General features: G+C 40.6%; 1 protein-coding gene across 1 annotated transcript in view; it reads right to left on the reverse strand.

Moving 5' to 3' along the window:
* Positions 1-20363, reverse strand: part of LOC139443060 (tetratricopeptide repeat protein 8-like) — a 79250-nt gene that overhangs the window by 27677 nt on the left and 31210 nt on the right. The window contains exons 8-9 of the mRNA XM_071223980.1: positions 10293-10464; positions 6157-6279 (exon numbers count right to left, since the gene is read on the reverse strand). Coding sequence (XP_071080081.1) covers positions 6157-6279; positions 10293-10464 — 295 coding nt within the window. The remainder of the gene's footprint in view (positions 1-6156; positions 6280-10292; positions 10465-20363) is intronic.

The raw sequence follows: 20363 nt of genomic DNA on the forward strand, positions 1-20363 counted from the left end.
CCTTGTCCTCTGCTGGACGTGCCAATGCTTAAACCACTGGGCTACCGTGACCTGCATGAGGATGGTGCCGATGATGTCATCATTTCAGTTGCATGCATGGGAAAGAATGATCCCTTGGCGCTCACCAAAAGTGATCTCACCATGTCATTAACCAGAATGTGTCACCAAGAAGATTGAACCTTTCGTACACCTTCTTTGTCCGGTGCACAGAGCACAGGTCACAAATCAGTTGAAGTTAAGCAATGTCAGTCCTGGAGAGTCCTTGAATGGGTGGCTGCGTTCGGCAGCTTGGCGCCTGAGAGTTTCTAGGGCTTCGGTCCTGCCCCACACTGAAGCACATGTAACACATGGTGTCTCCTTGGGCAAGTGACTTTGTTTGAAACGTGCCTCTGTTCACCCAGCAGTGAATGGGTACCCAGTAGGATGTGATGGCAATGTGGTTGTTAACCTTCTAGCACCAAACTGGCAGCTTGGGTTGTATACTTCCCAGGGAGCTGAGAATGATTGTTGAGATCACACTGATCATGTGACTGTGGTAATAGTAGCACTGGGGCATGCCCCTGTGTGGTGTGGAAATATGCGCAATATAAATGGCCTATTATTATTACTATAATTCCATCCTGGACTAAATCTATTTACATATTTAAAAGTAACCAACTTGTAAGTTAAATTCCTCATGATAACACAACCAAAAGGTTTAATCTAATATTGGTAAATGAATATCAAAGCATGATTTCAAATGTTTCCAAAACCAAGCTTCTTAAAAATATATTTGAAATCCTATTTTCTCTATCTATTGATTAGACATTGGTTAACATAAAATCTACTTCCGTAATAGCAGTGAAATTAAGCTGGACGTTCTGTAAGCCAATTCCACAAGATAGCAAGAAGCGGAACATCTCTGCCACTTGACAGGCCTACAGCAACATCTCCAACCACAAGAGTAATGCAGCATGACTTCTTATACATAGAAATCCCGTTAATTCTTCAACCATTTATTCCCAGGCGGGAAATTTACTGGCCAAGCATCACTCTGCCTCTTCTTCATACATGTATTCTCATTACCGGGGAGAATTTCAAGTAGAAATCAATTGAAGAATTCATCAAAATGTTCCCTCACTGACAAATTTGGAATCACTCTGGAGCTAGAATGGCTCTTGATATCAATGGGAGCCAATTCCAGTTCAAGTATATTTCCTTAAGCAGCAAGACGAGGAGTTAGGCTTGTTGGCAATGTTTAATTACACGCTGGGTAGGACCTGTTGCAGAACAATGCTTGGCTACAGATAAGTTCATATTGTGTTTCCAGATCCACACAATGGAAGGACAGACCGAACATTCAGGTCTCCTAATGTCCAACAAGGAGCTTGAGATATGATCCATGTACTGATATACATTGAGGATGACGAAGACAGGTTACAATATTTGAAAAAGGAGATAACAAACTGTATGTCTTAAGTAAGTAAATAATACATACTCTCACATCTTGATTTTAAGTTTTGCATACTGCATATTAAGACCTGCAGATATGGTCTATATGACAGATGGGAAACATGTAATAACTGCTGATACAGCACAATATCTGATGAAGACAGATAAATCATGTCATCTGTATGACCATACTTGTGATAACTGTTGGGTTGGGCCGTCACCATTCATGAATATTGGATTTCATATAAAGCCTTTCAAGCTGCAGGCTTGGTAACTGTTACTGAAATGTTATCGGATCTTTGACGGGGAAAGTTAAGGCTTCAGGTTGTCTAGCTGCTGGGGAAAAGACATTTGTCTTCTGCCTTACTGCTTTCAATGCAATGTATCCTCCTGTATTGATTTGTCTTGTATACATGAACCTAAATAATCACTTTGAGTGATGGACAAATGGACAATGTTTGTGGCACTCTAGTCTGACATCCCTAAGCTAGTCATTTCCATTATACAGAGGTAAGTCAGGAAGGCTATAAATTATGCCAGAACTCTGATTTCAGTCAATGATCCAGGTCTCTGATGTATTCATCAATGAACCATGTCTCTGATGTATTCATCAATGATCCATGTCTCTGGTGTGTTCATCAATGATCCATGTCTCTGGTGTGTTCATCAATGATCCATGTCTCTGGTGTGTTCATCAATGATCCAGGTCTCTGGTGTGTTCATCAATGATCCAGGTCTCTGATGTATTCATCAATGATCCAGGTCTCTGATGTATTCAATCAATGAACCATGTCTCTGATGTATTCATCAATGATCCAGGTCTCTGATGTATTCATCAATGATCCATGTCTCTGGTGTGTTCATCAATGATCCAGGTCTCTGATGTATTCATCAATGATCCAGGTCTCTGATGTATTCAATCAATGAACCATGTCTCTGATGTGTTCATCAATGATCCATGTCTCTGATGTGTTCATCAGTGATCCATCTCACAGATGTATTCAGTCAATGACCCATGTCACTGATGTATTCAATCAATGATCCATGTCTCTTGTGTGTTCATCAATGATCCATGTCTCTGCTGTGATCATCAATGATCCATGTCTCTGATGTGTTCATCAATGATCCATGTCTCTGGTGTGTTCATCAATGATCCATGTCTCTAGTGTGTTCATCAATGATCCAGGTCTCTGATGTATTCAATCAATGAACCATGTCACTGATGTATTCATCAATGATCCATGTCTCTGATGTGTTCATCAATGATCCATGTCTCTGGTGTGATCATCAATGATCCATGTCTCTGATGTATTCATCAATGATCCATGTCTCTGATGTATTCAATCAATGAACCATGTCACTGATGTATTCATCAATGATCCATGTCTCTGATGTGTTCATCAATGATCCATGTCTCTGGTGTGATCATCAATGATCCATGTCTCTGATGTATTCATCAATGATCCATGTCTCTGATGTATTCATCAATGATCCATGTCTCTGGTGTGTTCATCAATGATCCATGTCTCTGGTGTGTTCATCAATGATCCATGTCTCTGATGTGATCATCAATGATCCATCTCACAGATGTATTCAGTCAATGACCCATGTCACTGATGTATTCAATCAATGATCCATGTCTCTGATGTGTTCAGCCAATGATCCAGGTCTCTGATGTATTCAGACAGTGATCCAGGTCTCTGATGTATCCAGTCAATGATCCATGTCACTGATGTAATCAGACAGTGATCCAGGTCTCTGATGTATCCAGTCAATGATCCATGTCACTGATGTATTCAGTCAGTGATCCAGGTCTCTGATGTATTCAGTCAATGATCCAGGTATATTGGTTTCATGGTTGCAGCTTGATGATGAAGGTGTTTATGATTGTAGAAATAGTCCAGCCATAACAGAACTAGACTCCACACATTGAATTTATGTGGAGGACAGATCCTGAATCCTTGGCTTGAACTACTAGGCTGCACAGCCCTATACCCATCAATAAATTAAACACATGGTAAAACATTTACAATAAACTGTGGATATCACACACCAGTTTTCTCTACAACTGATTACTGGAAGCTCCATGGTATTATTGCATCCAACCCATGACTATCATTATTTTATATGAATCAAGTTTCATCTCCAATATCTGAAAGTTCCCAGCTATTGTGCAATTCTGCTCTGTAGTTTTCTTTCTCAGCCTCCCATCTTCCACAGTATGGATGGCCTAGGTCCATGTTGTCAGTACACAGCATGAGTCATCATGGTATTTACATTGTGGCTTTGACCACATCCTGTAATTTTGCACTATATTTACTCTAATTTATTCAAATCACAAACAAGCCGCCCTGTGAGAACTTGCTCCAAGTGCACAAAACATTGTGCACAAGTGCATGTGGTGGTGGTGCAGGAAGTCATCATAGTCTCATAAATAGAGTTATTATTACACTGTTGAGGACACCATGACCCTAGTGTTCTATGTGTCCTCATACTGGACAGGGAACTGTTGTGTTGAGGACACCATGACAACTGTTGTGTTGATGACACCATGACCCTAGTGTTCTATGTGTCCTAATACTGGACAGGCAACTGTTGTGTTGATGACACCATGACAACTGTTGTGTTGAGGACACCATGACCCTAGTGTTCTCTATGTCCTCACACTGGACAGACAACTGTTGTGTTGAGGACACCATGACCCTTGTGTTCTCTATGTCCTCACACTGGACAGACAACTGTTGTGTTGAGGACACTATGACCCTAGTGTTCTATGTGTCCTCATACTGGACAGACAACTGTTGTGTTGAGGACACTATGACCCTAGTGTTCTATGTGTCCTCACACTGGACAGACAACTGTTGTGTTGAGGACACTATGACCCTAGTGTTCTCTATGTCCTCATACTGGACAGACAACTGTTGTGTTGAGGACACCATGACCCTAGTGTTCTATGTGTCCTCATACTGGACAGACAACTGTTGTGTTGAGGACACCATGACCCTAGTGTTCTCTATGTCCTCATACTGGACAGGCAACTGTTGTGTTGAGGACACCATGACCCTAGTGTTCTATGTGTCTTCATACTGGACAGACAACTGTTGTGTTGAGGACACCATGACCCTAGTGTTCTCTATGTCCTCATACTGGACAGGCAACTGTTGTGTTGAGGACACCATGACCCTAGTGTTCTCTATGCCCTCATACTGGACAGGCAACTGTTGTGTTGAGGACACCATGACCCTAGTGTTCTCTATGCCCTCATACTGGACAGACAACTGTTGTGTTGAGGACACCATGACCCTAGTGTTCTGTGTGTCCTCATACTGGACAGACAACTGTTGTGTTGAGGACACTATGACCCTAGTGTTCTCTATGTCCTCACACTGGACAGACAACTGTTGTGTTGAGGACACCATGACCCTAGTGTTCTCTATGTCCTCATACTGGACAGACAACTGTTGTGTTGAGGACACCATGACCCTAGTGTTCTCTATGTCCTCATACTGGACAGACAACTGTTGTGTTGAGGACACTATGACACTAGTGTTCTGTGTGTCCTCATACTGGACAGACGACTGTTGTGTTGATGACACTATGATCCTAGTGTTCTCTATGTCCTCATAATGGACAGACAACTGTTGTGTTGAGGACACCATGACCCTAGTGTTCTATGTGTCCATACTGGACAGACAACTGTTTTGTTGAGGTAACCATGACCCTAGTGTTCTCTATGTCCTCATACTGGACAGACAACTGTTGTGTTGAGGACACTATGACACTAGTGTTCTCTATGTCCTAATACTGGACAGACAACTGTTGTGTTGAGGACACCATGACCCTAGTGTTCTCTATGTCCTCATACTGGACAGACAACTGTTGTGTTGAGGACACCATGACCCTAGTGTTCTATGTGTCCTCACACTGGACAGACAACTGTTGTGTTGAGGACACCATGACCCTAGTGTTCTCTATGTCCTCATACTGGACAGGCAACTGTTGTGTTGAGGACACCATGACCCTAGTGTTCTCTATGTCCTCATACTGGACAGACAACTGTTGTGTTGAGGACACCATGACCCTAGTGTTCTCTATGCCCTCATACTGGACAGGCAACTGTTGTGTTGAGGACACCATGACCCTAGTGTTCTATGTGTCCTCATACTGAACAGACAACTGTTGTGTTGAGGACACCATGACAACTGTTGTGTTGAGGACACCATGACCCTAGTGTTCTATGTGTCCTCATACTGAACAGACAACTGTTGTGTTGAGGACACTATGACCCTAGTGTTCTCTATGTCCTCATAAAGGACAGGGAACTGTTGTGTTGAGGACACCATGACAACTGTTGTGTTGAGGACACCATGACCCTAGTGTTCTATGTGTCCTCATACTGAACAGACAACTGTTGTGTTGAGGACACCATGACCCTAGTGTTCCATGTGTCCTCATACTGGACAGGCAACTGTTGTGTTGAGGACACCATGACCCTAGTGTTCTATGTGTCCTCATACTGGACAGGCAACTGTTGTGTTGAGGACACCATGACCCTAGTGTTCTATGTGTCCTCATACTGGACAGGGAACTGTTGTGTTGAAGACACCTTGTATTGTATACCCGGAACATCATGTCTTCCACATGACACCAAATACATTAGGACACCATGACATCCTCTACAAAGCTGCAGACTGACACCCTCATCACCATGACATCAGGACCTACCTGTTCTATATGCCCTCGTCTGAGCTCCAGGACACCCAGGTTGTTATAAGCCTCAGCGTGGTCGTTGTTGCTGGCAAGGGCCATCCGGAAACACTGATAGGCCAGGTTCATGTCACCGATACCCTGAAATATGCAAATAGTGAACTGTTTTTTTTCCATCTGGTGAAGTTCGGTCTTCTCCTAACATATGCCAACATAAGTCCCAAGGAAGTCTATTGTACGACATCCTCTAATATGAACAAGCATGAAACACTCATATTCACTGCTAATATGACACGTCCGGTTGTGTGCAAAGCAAGAAATAGTGTACAGTTTTCAAGATCTGCTCCAGAAACAAGCTCTGCCTCCAGGGGGTCAAAGTCAAAGTCTTTGCTGTGGAAACTCGAAAAATATTTTTTTTTAAAATCCCAAACTATCAAAAGGCACCAGTTCACCACTTGACCTATCTATGTGCCAAGTTTGGTTACGGTATCTTGCATGGTTATTGAGTTCTGCTCTGGAAACGAAACATGACAGACAGAAGGACAGCACCCATTCCTAAATCCCCCTTCCACCTGTGGTGGGGGAAAACAACCTTTCCCCGGGCTGCTGAATATCTGCTCCCTGAGAAGATGAAGCATTAACACATTACCTAACTGAAGGATAGTATTGCAACAAAACACATTCCATGTCATGAACAAGTTTTAATTAATTTTTACCAAGTCCTGAAAACATTTTTTCTCTTTCTAATGGCAAGAACAAATCTGTCACCTGTGTGTTGCTGCACATATCAATGTCTCAGACTCCTACACCTTGTGGCTTCTGAAAGATTTCTCACAATTCAGCAATTATTACATTAGCGCTAACATAGCATTGTACAACAGCACCTGTACACCAAAAATCAATTGTTTCCTTAGTCATGTTAGTCAGGTGACCCATGAAGATCCGGGGTAGAAATAGGTTTTCAAGCAACCCTTTCTTGTCGTAAAAGGCGACTATCCTTGTCGTAAGAGGCGACTAACGGGATCAGGTGATCAGGCTCGTTGACTTGGTTGATGCATGTCATCGTTTTCCAAATGTGTGGATTGATGCTCATGATATCAATCACTGGATTGTCTGTTCAAAACTCGATTATTTACAGATCGCCGCCATATAACTGGAATATTGCTGAGAGCGTTGTTAAACAACAAACAAACAAACAAACTAATGCAATTGTTTTGGCGGAATTGTTTCCAGAGCTATAATTTTACTAGGAATTAACATATCCAAATTCTATTTTCGAACAGCTTCTACTACAAAACATCATCATTTGAACATTACAAGAGCATTTCAATAACTTGTCTACAGAGAACATACAGCAGCTGGCATGATTCCTACCAATATCTCACACAAATAATCACCTGGAGACAATCCGCTTGGACTTTACAAAATCACATTAACTCCTTTGACTAGATTAACAATCAGCTACTATATATAGATTATGATCCACATGATCTCCCATCCCCATGTGTGCATTTACCACTCTAAGTATATCCCTCTGCTACAGTTATCTATTGCAGGGAATCAATGTCAATGGCTTTTAGTCCGGCTGTAATGGCGGAAGATGAGTAGCAGTCATCACCAATCTCGGTGTGTTGACAACAGGGATAAAGTCAAGACCTGCTGTCAGCCGATATATTACACCTCGTAATTAGACGTTATTGATCAGGGGCAGGTTTCTGCCCTCTGGTCAATAGAGTTCAGGGTTGTTGATATCTTGTGTCTTTCATTGCATGTCAATAACAAGTATATTTCATGGGTTGTTGATAACGTATTATATGGCTTGATGATTGATTACATGTATATTTCATTGCAGACAATTACTTGTATATTTCATGGGTTGTAGAAAACATGTTAATTTTCATGTCATATATATCACAATGGAATTCCCTTCCAAATGTCATCAGGAAAAGTGACAATCTGAACTCATTCATGTACAACTCAAAACCTATCTGTAACACAAGCCTATGACTAAAAGCACTTTTGAGCATAAGTTTGGAACAGATACATAAATATTTAAATTATCATTATAACTTTAAAGAAGAGAAAGTCATAATTTTGATTCGAATATCAAAGTCATAATGTTATAACTATATGCCTTTTGTTTGTTTGTTGTTTAACGCAGCACTCAGGCATATTCCAGGTATATGACGGCGGTCTGTAAATAATTGAGTCTGGACCAGACAATCCAGTGATTTATATCATGAGCATCAATCCACTCAACTGGGATACAACGCTATGCATCAACCAAGTCAGCAAGCCTGACCACCCGATCCTGTTAGTTGCCTCTTACGAAAAGCTTAGTTGCTTTTTAAGGCAAGCATGGGTTGCTGAAGATATATACCAGCCCAGATCTTCATGGGTCCACTATACAACTAAAACATCACTAAAGACTTATAAAATGATCAGCTGATGATATCTGACAACACGTTTGACAAGCAACAAGAACTTTTTCAAGCACTTTCACAACTTTCTTGAACTAAACAGGCTTCACCAAGATGTATTATATCAAAGTCTTTTTTCAAACATGAAATGAAAATATCAATTGCCTAAATCGGTGTTTTGTTTAACTTTTCATTATTTCGGTATTAACAGTGGATTATAATGACCTTTAAGTGCTTTCCCATATATTTTTTTAAATGCCACATTTGAACTTACACATATGGCTCAACAGAGATACAACTTGATATAACTGGAATACTGTTTAAAGCAGCATTAAACCCAAATCACTCACTCACTCACTCACTCACTCACTAACAGAGAGATTAATAGTAATTTTTGTACTGTTTTCGTACTGTTGATAGTTTAAGGAAGACAATTTATGGATGTCAACTTCTTTATTATGAGGAACACAATGTTTCAGAATATATACTAACTCCTTCATTGGGTCATCTATAAATTCTCTTTATTAATATCACTTCTAAATGCCTTTCAAAGACTTGAATTAATTTCCACTTTTTGACCACTAAATTTCTCTTGATTTCCTTCCATTTGACCACACAGGACATAACTCTCTGTGTCCATGACACTCACAAGGATAGGTAGACACATATCTCAAATGTCGTAAATCATGTTTATTTCACAGAGGGTCGTGACAGGTCAAGACTGGTCAATAACTGTGGGATACGCCTCACAGCCCAATCACATTACCTGGAGTGTCAGATCACCACCTGTAATAGACACTGTCAAGGCGGGTGATGTGTGAAATAGACGAGTGATGTGTGAAATAGACGAGGTGTAGTGTACACAAACACCACCCTAGCTGTGATATCTGACACTGTCAGGGGGAGATAGACCTGTTAATGATTGCTCAGTCATGATAGAGCATGACGAGCAAACATCTCCACAACCCAGCAAGGTCTTGTCCCATAGCAAGTTTATTTAATGTCACATAGATTAGCTATGACAATTTCAAGACACCCTAACACCCAGTCTGTAATATCTGGAAACACAAAAACATTAGACTTGCACAAGTCTCTAAGGCAAAATATTAACTTAAATCATAATTTCATGATTATGTAAAAACAATGTAATAAGAACAAAAGTTTGCCACTAACGTGGCTATATCCCCTGCCCCTGCCCCTGCCCCTGTTGCAGAATTTATGACATAATTAAATCTAAACAAACCCTAACCTTTTTTAACCAAGGTGGAACTTGTCATGGAAATTGGAAAAAATAAAAATGTCTAAATAGCAAAAGGCACCAGTTCAGCATATACCTGACAGACTTGCAAAGTTTCATGAAAAAATATTGAATGGTTTTTGAGTTATGCTCCAAAAACGAAACGTGATGGATGGACAGACGGACGGACGGACGGACGGACGGAGCCCGTTTCAGTATCCCCAGCCAACTTTGTTGGGCGGGGGATAACAAGTTGTCCCTCTCAGAGACTGGACTGTCCACATATCTAGACTTGCCTATTAGGAGGGTAGAATTACTACACATCCATGGACTTATCTTTCAGTACAGCCTTGGTGCAAGGCTATATATACATGTTCAGAAAAATATACCAAATATTAATTTAAGAAATCAATATGTATTTTTTAAACATCTGCATTAAACTAGAAAACAAATTAATCAGCCTCACTATTATTTTTTAAAGATTCCAAATGTCTTACCAGTGCCACATGACCAATGTTGAACCAAATATCACCGAGAGTCTGGTCATCCGCCAATGAGAGCGCTCGCTCAAAACACGTGAGTGTCATGTCATATTGCTGAGCATAGAAACAGCACAGGCCGAGATTGTTGTACAGCTCCGCGTTGAATACTCCCATCTGAAGTAAACGTCTGAAAACAAACAGTTACATTTAAGTAACATGAATCATTATCAGCGGTAGAAACTAACAGTTTTAGACCACTAGTCCTTGTAATGATAACATATAAGCAAAACCCATAAAAATGGCAAATTTCTACTAGTCCTTATGACACCTTAACTATTGGCCAGTTTGGCAAGGACGACAGGACTAGCACCAATTTCTAACCCTGATTATCAGCCCATGTCAGAGGGGAGTAAAGGAGCTAGGCTCAGGCAATACGGTATACAGATACATAATGATAACGATTCATAAAGTGTTTTTTGTTTACTGAAGGTGCAAATGTTCCAATCTGAGGTTATTTAAGAATTGACTTTCACTTTGTGTGAGTTCATTGGAGTATGAACCTTCATAGAGTGAGGGCCAAATTGTATGAACGTCGGAGCTTATCAGCCTGAGACACGGATCGAGTCGATACTATGATAGTTTGGAAGTGTATTTCTTCATATGTTCATTTGGAGGGGTCGTAGCAAGGATATTCGTGAACAATCATGCAGTCAAACTCTCTGATGTTTCTCAGTGTATACTGAAATGCTGAGTTGAAGATTAAAGGATCTAAATGATCAGAAAGAACGCTTATGCATGTTTTCGTGCTAGGGAATTCCCAGTGGTTTCCCGAGGGATGTGGAAGTACTCCGTCAGTGTTTACGTCATTTTAAGAACAAGGTCTCGTGAAAAACGTATGGAAATCATACACTTATGATCAACAATTTCCCTTGACTAGGTGAGGTGAAATGGGGTTTAACGTTGCGTCAAAGATTATTGCACTTATATAGCGACGTGCATGTACATGTGTGTGTTTGTGTGGCTGCTTGTACTAGTCCGGACTGATGCCGATTTATAGTGCTAGCTCACTGAGATTCCATGCTGCAGTTTAACATGAATATCCCACTCAGACACAGTATACTGACTCCGAGCTGACCAGTCCTTGTTTTAGCCATTTAATGCCAAGCGCCAGACAGGGTAAAACCAAGTACCATCTTTTAACGTCTTTAGGTATGACGCAGCCGGGGATCGAACTCCGGACCTTCCGCTCTCCGGGCAGACGCTCTACCACTAGACCACAGAGGCAGTGTCCCCTGACTAACTTCTAAACCAATCTGTACATAATCTTTATAAGTGCCCAGTACAAAAGCCAAAAATCAATGTGACAGTGTGAATTTCTTGAGTATATTATAGTTTTTCACAGAAAACAGAAGGGTATACAAATGCCCAGTAACTATTATTTTTAACTTTCGTCGATGTTTGAACTTAGCTTGTTTACTTCAACTCATTCTCGGACTAAAATTAAAATTTAACTCATTAATGGTATTTAATAAGCGCCAATGTTTGTACATTTTCTACATACCAATATAGTTTGTTACAGCGAATATGGTACCAATATTTTCATTTATTCTAGTCTCTGGGTATACCTTACTGCTGCTTATTAAACTGTTTTTCAAGTTATAATTAGTTAAAAAAACCAGTTTTAATATTTCCTTTTATTGATTTTACACACCAGACAATAAATATAGAACCCGTATACATGTGACAGTACAAAAGAAATATTATCTTCATTAGTTCTTTACCATCAATCACAGAATGCCTCATCTAAGTGCCCTATTATCTCCTTCAAATGTCATAGTCACTGAAATATTTACCACACAACTATTTCTAGCCACATGATCCTGTCACCCTCAGGCAGATCTACTTAAAACAGATATAATTTTCTATACCCGACATGTCAGACTGACACAAATACGGCCAATTTTCTTTAACTTTTGCCCTTTATTCATAGAGACGTGAACATATTTACATTGTTAGCTGATATGCATAAAAACATTTATATCCCGATCAGGAGATAATAGCACTGGATCCTCAATCCCTCTGTCAATCTATACTATTATCCCTACAACTGATCTTAATGCCAGGAATCTCAACAGTGTATTGATCAGAGTTATGTAATGTCTGCACGACATGCTATTTCCCTTTAAACTAGTATGCATGCTCAGAGATAAACAGAAAGGATCTTATCGATTAATAATAATGTTCGTCTGAGATGAAAGCGGTCTCCTCACGACTCCTTTTGGTGTTCCTGATGACAGAAATGGCGCCATTGATCACCCATGATGCAACAGTCTATCCGGTCATTATGGTCACACATGTTCGGTGGATCGAGTCTCGCGTGGGCCAAGATGTGAAGTGTGGTTACATCATGGGGATCAATGACCCTTTCTCTTCCATGATTAGACTGAGATTGATGATGATTGCAATGAGGATCAGATTTTGAGAAGCACAATAAACCTGTCACCTCGGAGTGAGTGAGCTGGGTTTAACGCCACTTTTAACAGTATTCCAGTTATATCACGGCGTGTCAGCTTAATGTAGGAGGAAAGCCTGAAGTGATGCAGGTCTCAGACGTTTACCACTTTGGTGATACCCACGAGCACAGGTATGGTGCAGACAAACCTAGAAACATAATCAGCCGAACCGGGAATCAAACCCACAATCATAGGTTTCTGGCATGCCCAAGGGACGCAACTCTGCACAGCAAATTGCGGTGCCTTAGATGACTGGGCCACCGGTCCCCCCTCCGTCACCTGTGAAGGCTTTGTTCATGATGTTAACCCTTCATAGTCCTTGGCTATGGAGAACATAAAAGCTGAACCAACCAGAAGACAAAATTCTCCAATAACACTAAATCAGGGTTAGAAATAACTGTTATTTTCACGATCTGCTACAGAGCAGTCATCTTTCTATGTGGACATTCCTTGGCGCTAATGGTGTCACACAATCAGACCTGTGTCTATTTCAAAACCCTTCCAGTATATGTATATGTCATACATCTGATATTTTGTTTTGTTTTGTTTGTTGTCTAACGGCGCAGTCAGCAATATTCCAGCTATATGACAGCAGTCTGTAAATAATTGAGTCTGGAACAGACAATCCAGTGATTGGCATCATGAGCATCGATTCACATAATTGGGATACAATGACATGCATCAACCAAGTCAGCGAGCCTGACTACGACAAGCACAGTCACCTTTTACAGCAAGCATGGGTTGCTGAAGACCTATTCTACCTATTCTACCGGATCTTCACAAGTCGTCATGTGATACCTCCCCACCCAACAAGTGGTTAGTCCTGCCTCAGCAACATTATGTTTGTTGTTTAATGCCACACTCAGCATTATTCCAGCCCATGTTGGTCTGTAAATAATCAAGTTTGTCAACAATTCCTGAATTTACGTATGGTGAATATACAAAGACGTATGAAAGTTTTTACCCACATTATCGTTGCTTGAAAACGTTAAAATTTGGTAAATGTCCAAAGTCCTGGGCATCGTTCATCAAAGCGATCTTAGCGCTACGCTGATCGTGAGCCCATGTTAAAGTATGGGACTTACGATCACCTTAGCGCTAAGATCGCTTTGAGGAACTGGGCCCTGATTAACAAAAGGTGATTGTTCAACAAAGCAAACATACAGCTAAGGTGATCCTAACTCCGATACTTAAACATAGACTTATGACTGTCACAGCACTAAGGTGATCCTAACTCCCATACTTAAACATAGACTTATGACTGTCACAGCACTAAGGTGATCCTAACTCCCATACTTTAACATAGACTTATGACAGTCACAGCGCTAGGGTGATCCTAACTCCCATACTTTAACATAGACTTATGACAGTCTTAGCGCTAAGGTCACTTTGTAGAATGGGACCCTGTACTTGGTTGGAGTCTACACAAAGTTACAAAGAAATATTGAACATGTTGAAAAACATTGAAATAACTGCCATGTGTAAAACGGAAAAATCAAAAATTGAGTTACCAGACTACTGAGATTGCCAATTGGCCTCGTCTCCGACCATGGCTGTCCCATCTATTATGATTAAATATTTATTAGAAACAACATATCTGACTTTATGTGATACATTAGTAGATATATAAACAACCTAAAACCCTATAAATTGGTTAACAGTACTTAGCCCTTGTTAAGTTGAAACAAGAAAGGAAGTCTGTCAGGATCAATTGTTGTAACCTATCCCATTGCAAGCGGCCTTGAGACTTCCTGGTTGCCCAGATCACAAGAGACAAGGGTAATCCATCATCTGTCTAACACCACCATCAGCAGCAAGAAACTCCCATGCCAACACGCACACCACCAGCAAAACAAGTTACAAGTTGTTAGATAATATAATGAATTGTCAAAAATAACAAATCCTGTGTTTGATGTGGGAGTCTTTCTCAAGGGCAATGTCTCCATGTTAAATACAGACAGAACAAAGTCACTGTGAACCTTGTAAGCTCAGGCGACATCAAAGATGAAGCATTGCTCTAAGTCTGTGACGATACAGTTGACAGTGATACAGTGCCAGGGAGTCATCTTCCCCAGGCAAGGGAGTTAACTAACTGTGAAAGTCCAGTTTCCACCCTTGCCGAACTAGGCTGGAATTTCTGGGCTCGATCATAGCACTACAAGTGGCTATTACGAATTATGTCCCTTTTATGCCCCTCCTATTGTCCAATCAGATTCCACTTCTCATATCATTAGCATTTGCTTTAAATAAACGCTAAGTTGCCGGTACACAGCCTTTGCAAATCCTGTAATCGTCAGTTTACAAACCGGATGTCGATATAGTTACACGATTTTGATTGGACTAGGCATAGACTCGTTAGTCCAGCCAAATTGAAACTCCATAATTCCAGCCTGGTTTGGCAAGGGTGGAAACTGGACTTATATAGTCAGCTAACGCCCTTACCTCAGGAAGATGGGGTACAATCGACAAGGTCGCTTAGGATGCCCACCCAATTCATTTAGTCGTGAGACCCGTGAAGATCCGGGTAGAATAGGTCTTCAGCAACCCAGGCTTGCCGTAAAAGGCGACTATGCTTGTCGTGAGAGGGGACCAACGGGATTGGGTGGTCAGGCTCGCTGGCTTGGTTGATGCATGTCATTGTATCCTAATTGGGCGGATCAATGCCTATAACGCCAATCACCAGATTGTCTGATCCAGACTTGATTATTTTCAGACCGCTGCTTTATACTATAGCTGGAATATTGCAGAGTGCGGCATTCAAGAACAAACAAACAAACATTCAGTCGTGAGGCCAGAAAATCCCTTGACCCATTGACCCAGGCTAGAATGTGTCCCCAACACTAGCTGGTCCTAAAACTTGTAAAAGGTGACTAAAATGGAAACCAATGGTGATTCCGGGTTAGAACTGTCCCTTGGAACCTATGCTGGTCATCGATGTGACTTGTATAGAGTTTATTTCCTCCAAGTTTCAGGCCCTAGGCCCATAGAACATACACGATCTCAATAAAGCGTATGCATAAATACATGAAAAGAATATAATACATAAATAATACATCAGTGAATAATACATCGATGTGACTTAACGGAAGGGGTGGTCAGGCCAATGACTTGGTCGATGGCGTGTCACTGTACCCTGATGACATGACAGCTCATAATATCAATCATTGGATTGTCTGATCCAGAATCAATTCATTGAGCATGGCATAAACGACAACAAACATGGAGACTATGGTTGTCATGGAGACTGCTTGGCCCGTTGGGTGACTGCTCTCCAGATCTCAGTGGGTGGAGAGTCTGTTGTTTCAGTGACAAAATGTATCCTGCTTTTCTATTTACTGAAAAACTCATGATATTATTTAGATTATGAATTTCTTTCAAACTTAATTACATGTCAAGTTTTTCTCACGAAATGATGTAGGAAACATATATCACGTTATCAGTTGCATCCATCATCAGTCAAACCGGATTCCAGCTATTAATCTAAAACTGGGGATAAGAAAATTGTCTGCTATTTGATAATGTAATCCAAGCTATCTAGTTATTGCCCAACTTCATTACCATATATCATTCTGTGAGGGTCCAAAGAGGGGGGCTCTATTTCTTATAATTTATTTTAACAATTACAAAGAAAACAGAGAAGTATCATATTCGACGTAATAGGTGCCCAGGGCGCTGTCAAAATTAGAAATAGAGGGCTCTTATTAGAATATAATTTTTGTAAACGATTGTAAATTTCGTGGTTTATGCTGACAGCCTGAGTGAGTGAGTGAGTGAGTATGGTTTATAGCGGGTCTTAGATGAATACCACTTTGTGTGTGTGAGTGAGTGAGTGAGTGAGTATGGTTTATAGCGGGTCTTAGATGAATACCACTTTGTGTGTGTGAGAGAGAGTGAGTGAGTGAGTGAGTGAGTGAGTGAGTGAGTAAGTATGGTTAAAAGCGGGTCTTAGATGAATACCACTTTGTGTGTGTGAGAGTGAGTGAGTGAGTGAGTATAGTTTATAGCGGGTCTTAGATGAATACCACTTTGTGTGTGTGAGAGAGAGTGAGTGAGTGAGTGAGTGAGTATGGTTTATAGTGGGTCTTAGATGAATACCACTTTGTGAGAGAGAGAGAGAGAGAGAGAAAGTGAGTGAGTGAGTGAGTATGGTTTATAGCGGGTCTTAGATGAATACCACTTTGTGTGTGTGTGGGAGAGTGAGTGAGAGTGAGAGTGAGAGTGAGAGTGAGATAGTGAGAGAGTGAGTATGGTTTTACACTGCTTTTAGCAATATTCCAGCAATATCACATCGGGGACACCAGAAATGGGCTTCACACATTGTACCCATATAATCGAACCCGGGTCTTCGGTGTGATAACACACAAACACACACAACTACAAATATTTCCACGCATACTATTCAATGTAAGTAACATATGTTATCATGTAGACAAGAACTAAAAACCATTCTGGAGATTTTCAAAATATGTGTCATGCCCTTCCAGATATTTTGAATCTGTCGGGACCCTCATAAAATACAGCAATTAGAACACACAAGTACTTAACAAGCACCTGTTCCATATTCCAGTTTAAATTCTAACTCCACCAGAAGATACAGATCAAATACAGATATTGTTTGTCGCCACAGCTTCCACAGCAAGTTTTAACAAGCTACAAAATACCTAATAATCATTCAGTCAACGCTGGTTTTGATACAAGCACCTACTTCCTCACTTATTAATATTCTAGGCCAGATTATGCTCTTAAACCATGTTGTGACTGCATAAACACACACATAAACTTTTGGACTACTCAGAGGAATGCTAATATGTCAGTCCTTGTTTAACAGGAGTGGATAAATTGCAGAAACGAAATGACCGATAACCTTCATCAGGTATTTCCAGTCAGCTGTTTGTGGTGTGGTCTCACTTAAGGGGATTCCCTGTGCACCTAAGAAAAGCTTCCTGTAAAAACATTGTACTATGTTTTTCCACCAGGTAAGCAGATTAACTGAGTATTGTTCTCACTTAAAGGGGCTCTTTGATGAGCAGGGGCGGTTGGGTAGCCTAGTGGTTAAAGTGTTCGCTCGTCACGCTGAAGACGGGGTTCAATTCCCAACATGGGTACAATGTGTGAAGCCCATTTCTGGTGTTCCCCGTCATGATATTGATGGAATATTGCTAAAAGCGGTGTAAAACCATACTCACTCACCCTTTGATGAGTGATAACATACTGCCAGTAAAATATATCAAACTTGTATGGGTACACAAGGTCAAAGAGCATAACAGATGGTAGTTCTCACTCAAAGAGCTCGTTTGGACACTAGTAAACTACTTTCAGTTGCTACTAGTCACTGCAAGGGATCTGGATCGAGTGATCAGGCTCGCTGACTTGGTTGATGCATGTCATCGATCCCGATTGCGTGGATGGATGCTCATGATGTCAATCACTGAATTGTCCGTCTATTATTTACAGACTGCCAACATATACCTGGAATATTGCTGAGTGTGGCGTTTAACAACAAACAAACAAACAAACAAACTGCAAGGGATGCAGTTTGTCCCTGAGACACCACTTCAGCACCCCAGCCACAATTTGAGGACATGTTCTTGACACCCCTGGAACTGTGCACAAGGACTATCCTTGTCTCCAGTTGTATAGCTACCCTAGAACCAGCGACCTGTTGAGCTAATGATAATCTGCTTGTCTTGAACTCCAGGTGACTCTTGTTAATTTTGAATGGTCCTGAGGTAGCAAGCTTACAATGTACAGCAGGTGAGGTGAAACAGGGTTTAGTGTTGTGTTCTAGATTATTTCCCAATGCGATATGTGCATGTGTATGTGTGTGTGTGCATGTGTGTCTTGTGCTAGCCCATTCAAATCGCTTGCAGCAGTTTAACATGCATTCCCCACTCAGACACAGTGTACTGACTCTGAGCCGTCATTGTTTTACCCACTGAATACCGAGAGCCAGGCAGGGTAACAACAAGTAAAGTCTTTTAACGTCTGTTGGATTGACAAGGCCAGGGATTGAATTACTTACGTTCTACTCACAAGACAGACGCTTTATCCACTCGACCACAGAGGCAGTAAACATACAGGAAAATCTCATTACTCCAGAAACACTTCCTTGGGAACAGCTTTACGGGATCACACGATACACTAGTCCAGAAACTGTTAATCCAAAGAAAATGTCCAGGAACCATTCCATCAAGTTTAACAGGTTTCTACTTTTTACAGTTTACTGTCATACACATTCTTTTATATTTTTGTTTGTTTGTTGTTTAACGCCGCACTCAGCAATATTCCAGTTTTGAACAATCAAGTCTGGACCAGACAATCAAGTATTTGTCATCATCAGCATCGATCTACACAATTGGGATCGATGACATGCTTCAACCAAGTCAGAAAGTCTGACCACCTGATCCCATTATTCGCCTCTTACTACAGTGATCGCTCGCTATTGCGCTCTTCGATAAAGCGCTACTTCGGTTACTACGCGCGGTAACGCATGGCTCCCAAAATTTATGTACACTTTTATTACTGATAGTTTTACACAGACATAATTGTATTGTTGTTCGTTGTTCATTTGCACATAACGCTTCTCATTGCATAATCAACCGTTTATCGCTGAATGGAGTTCTAATAATCTGTTTGAAAACATCCGCGGCAAGTCCCGGAAATACGATTGTTCAACTAGTTAACTTTTCACACTATCGACCTTTGATCTTAGAAGCGCATGCATGCAATAAAAGAGAACCACAAGCGAAGTTTATATTCTTAATTAGTGGGCAATCCAATTTGAGGCGACACTGTCACACACATGTAGTTGCTGTCACAACACGGCGGTCATTCATTTCGTAATCGCGCTTTCGTAACATCGCCTGGTTTTTTCCGTAATTATAACAAGCGATTTCATTGGATTAAAATTTGTTTCTAATGACGCTTTCTTGCCGAAATCTACTACAAGTTTCGTGATTGGTCAATTTTGAGCACGTGACCTCAGGCAGCCAATCAAATTATAGCTGTGATACCAAGCTCGTGTTTGATAAATTTCAGAAGTTGGCGAAAGATTTTTTGTTAAATCGTGTTAATCTGAACGTTTTAAGCAGGAAATCACGATATATATTAAAAATATGGAACTTCGCAAATGTATCGTGCTAGGTTACGAGCTGTGACATTGATTTTTCATGCATATATTTTTGCATTAAACATTGTGTCCGAGCCGAGAATTCAAGGCGACGAAAGCCGAGATGTCATTTGACTTACATTACACGCGATCGCACGAAACGATGGAAATAATAACTTAGATGTAAGTTTGATTACTTTTAGATATATTTTTGTTGATTTTTTTATCACTTTGTATAATATATTTAAAGATTTGTTTAAAACGTCTTTATTTTGCTCTTTGATGTGGACCCGTTGTCGAAATGTGTGTCCGAGAATTTTATTTTCAATAACATCGCGGGAAATAGTGAATAATTTTATAATTTATCGATTAAAAATGATAAATTGAAATGGAATACGTATTTCAGACATTGTGAAATGTGACAGATTTAATAAATGAATGATATTACAGGTAGATCTAGGTCCA

The sequence above is a fragment of the Haliotis cracherodii genome, unplaced genomic scaffold, assembly GCF_022045235.1.
Source record: "Haliotis cracherodii isolate W230 unplaced genomic scaffold, xgHalCrac1.p SCAF_5, whole genome shotgun sequence".
In the NCBI taxonomy this organism is placed as follows: domain Eukaryota; kingdom Metazoa; phylum Mollusca; class Gastropoda; order Lepetellida; family Haliotidae; genus Haliotis; species Haliotis cracherodii.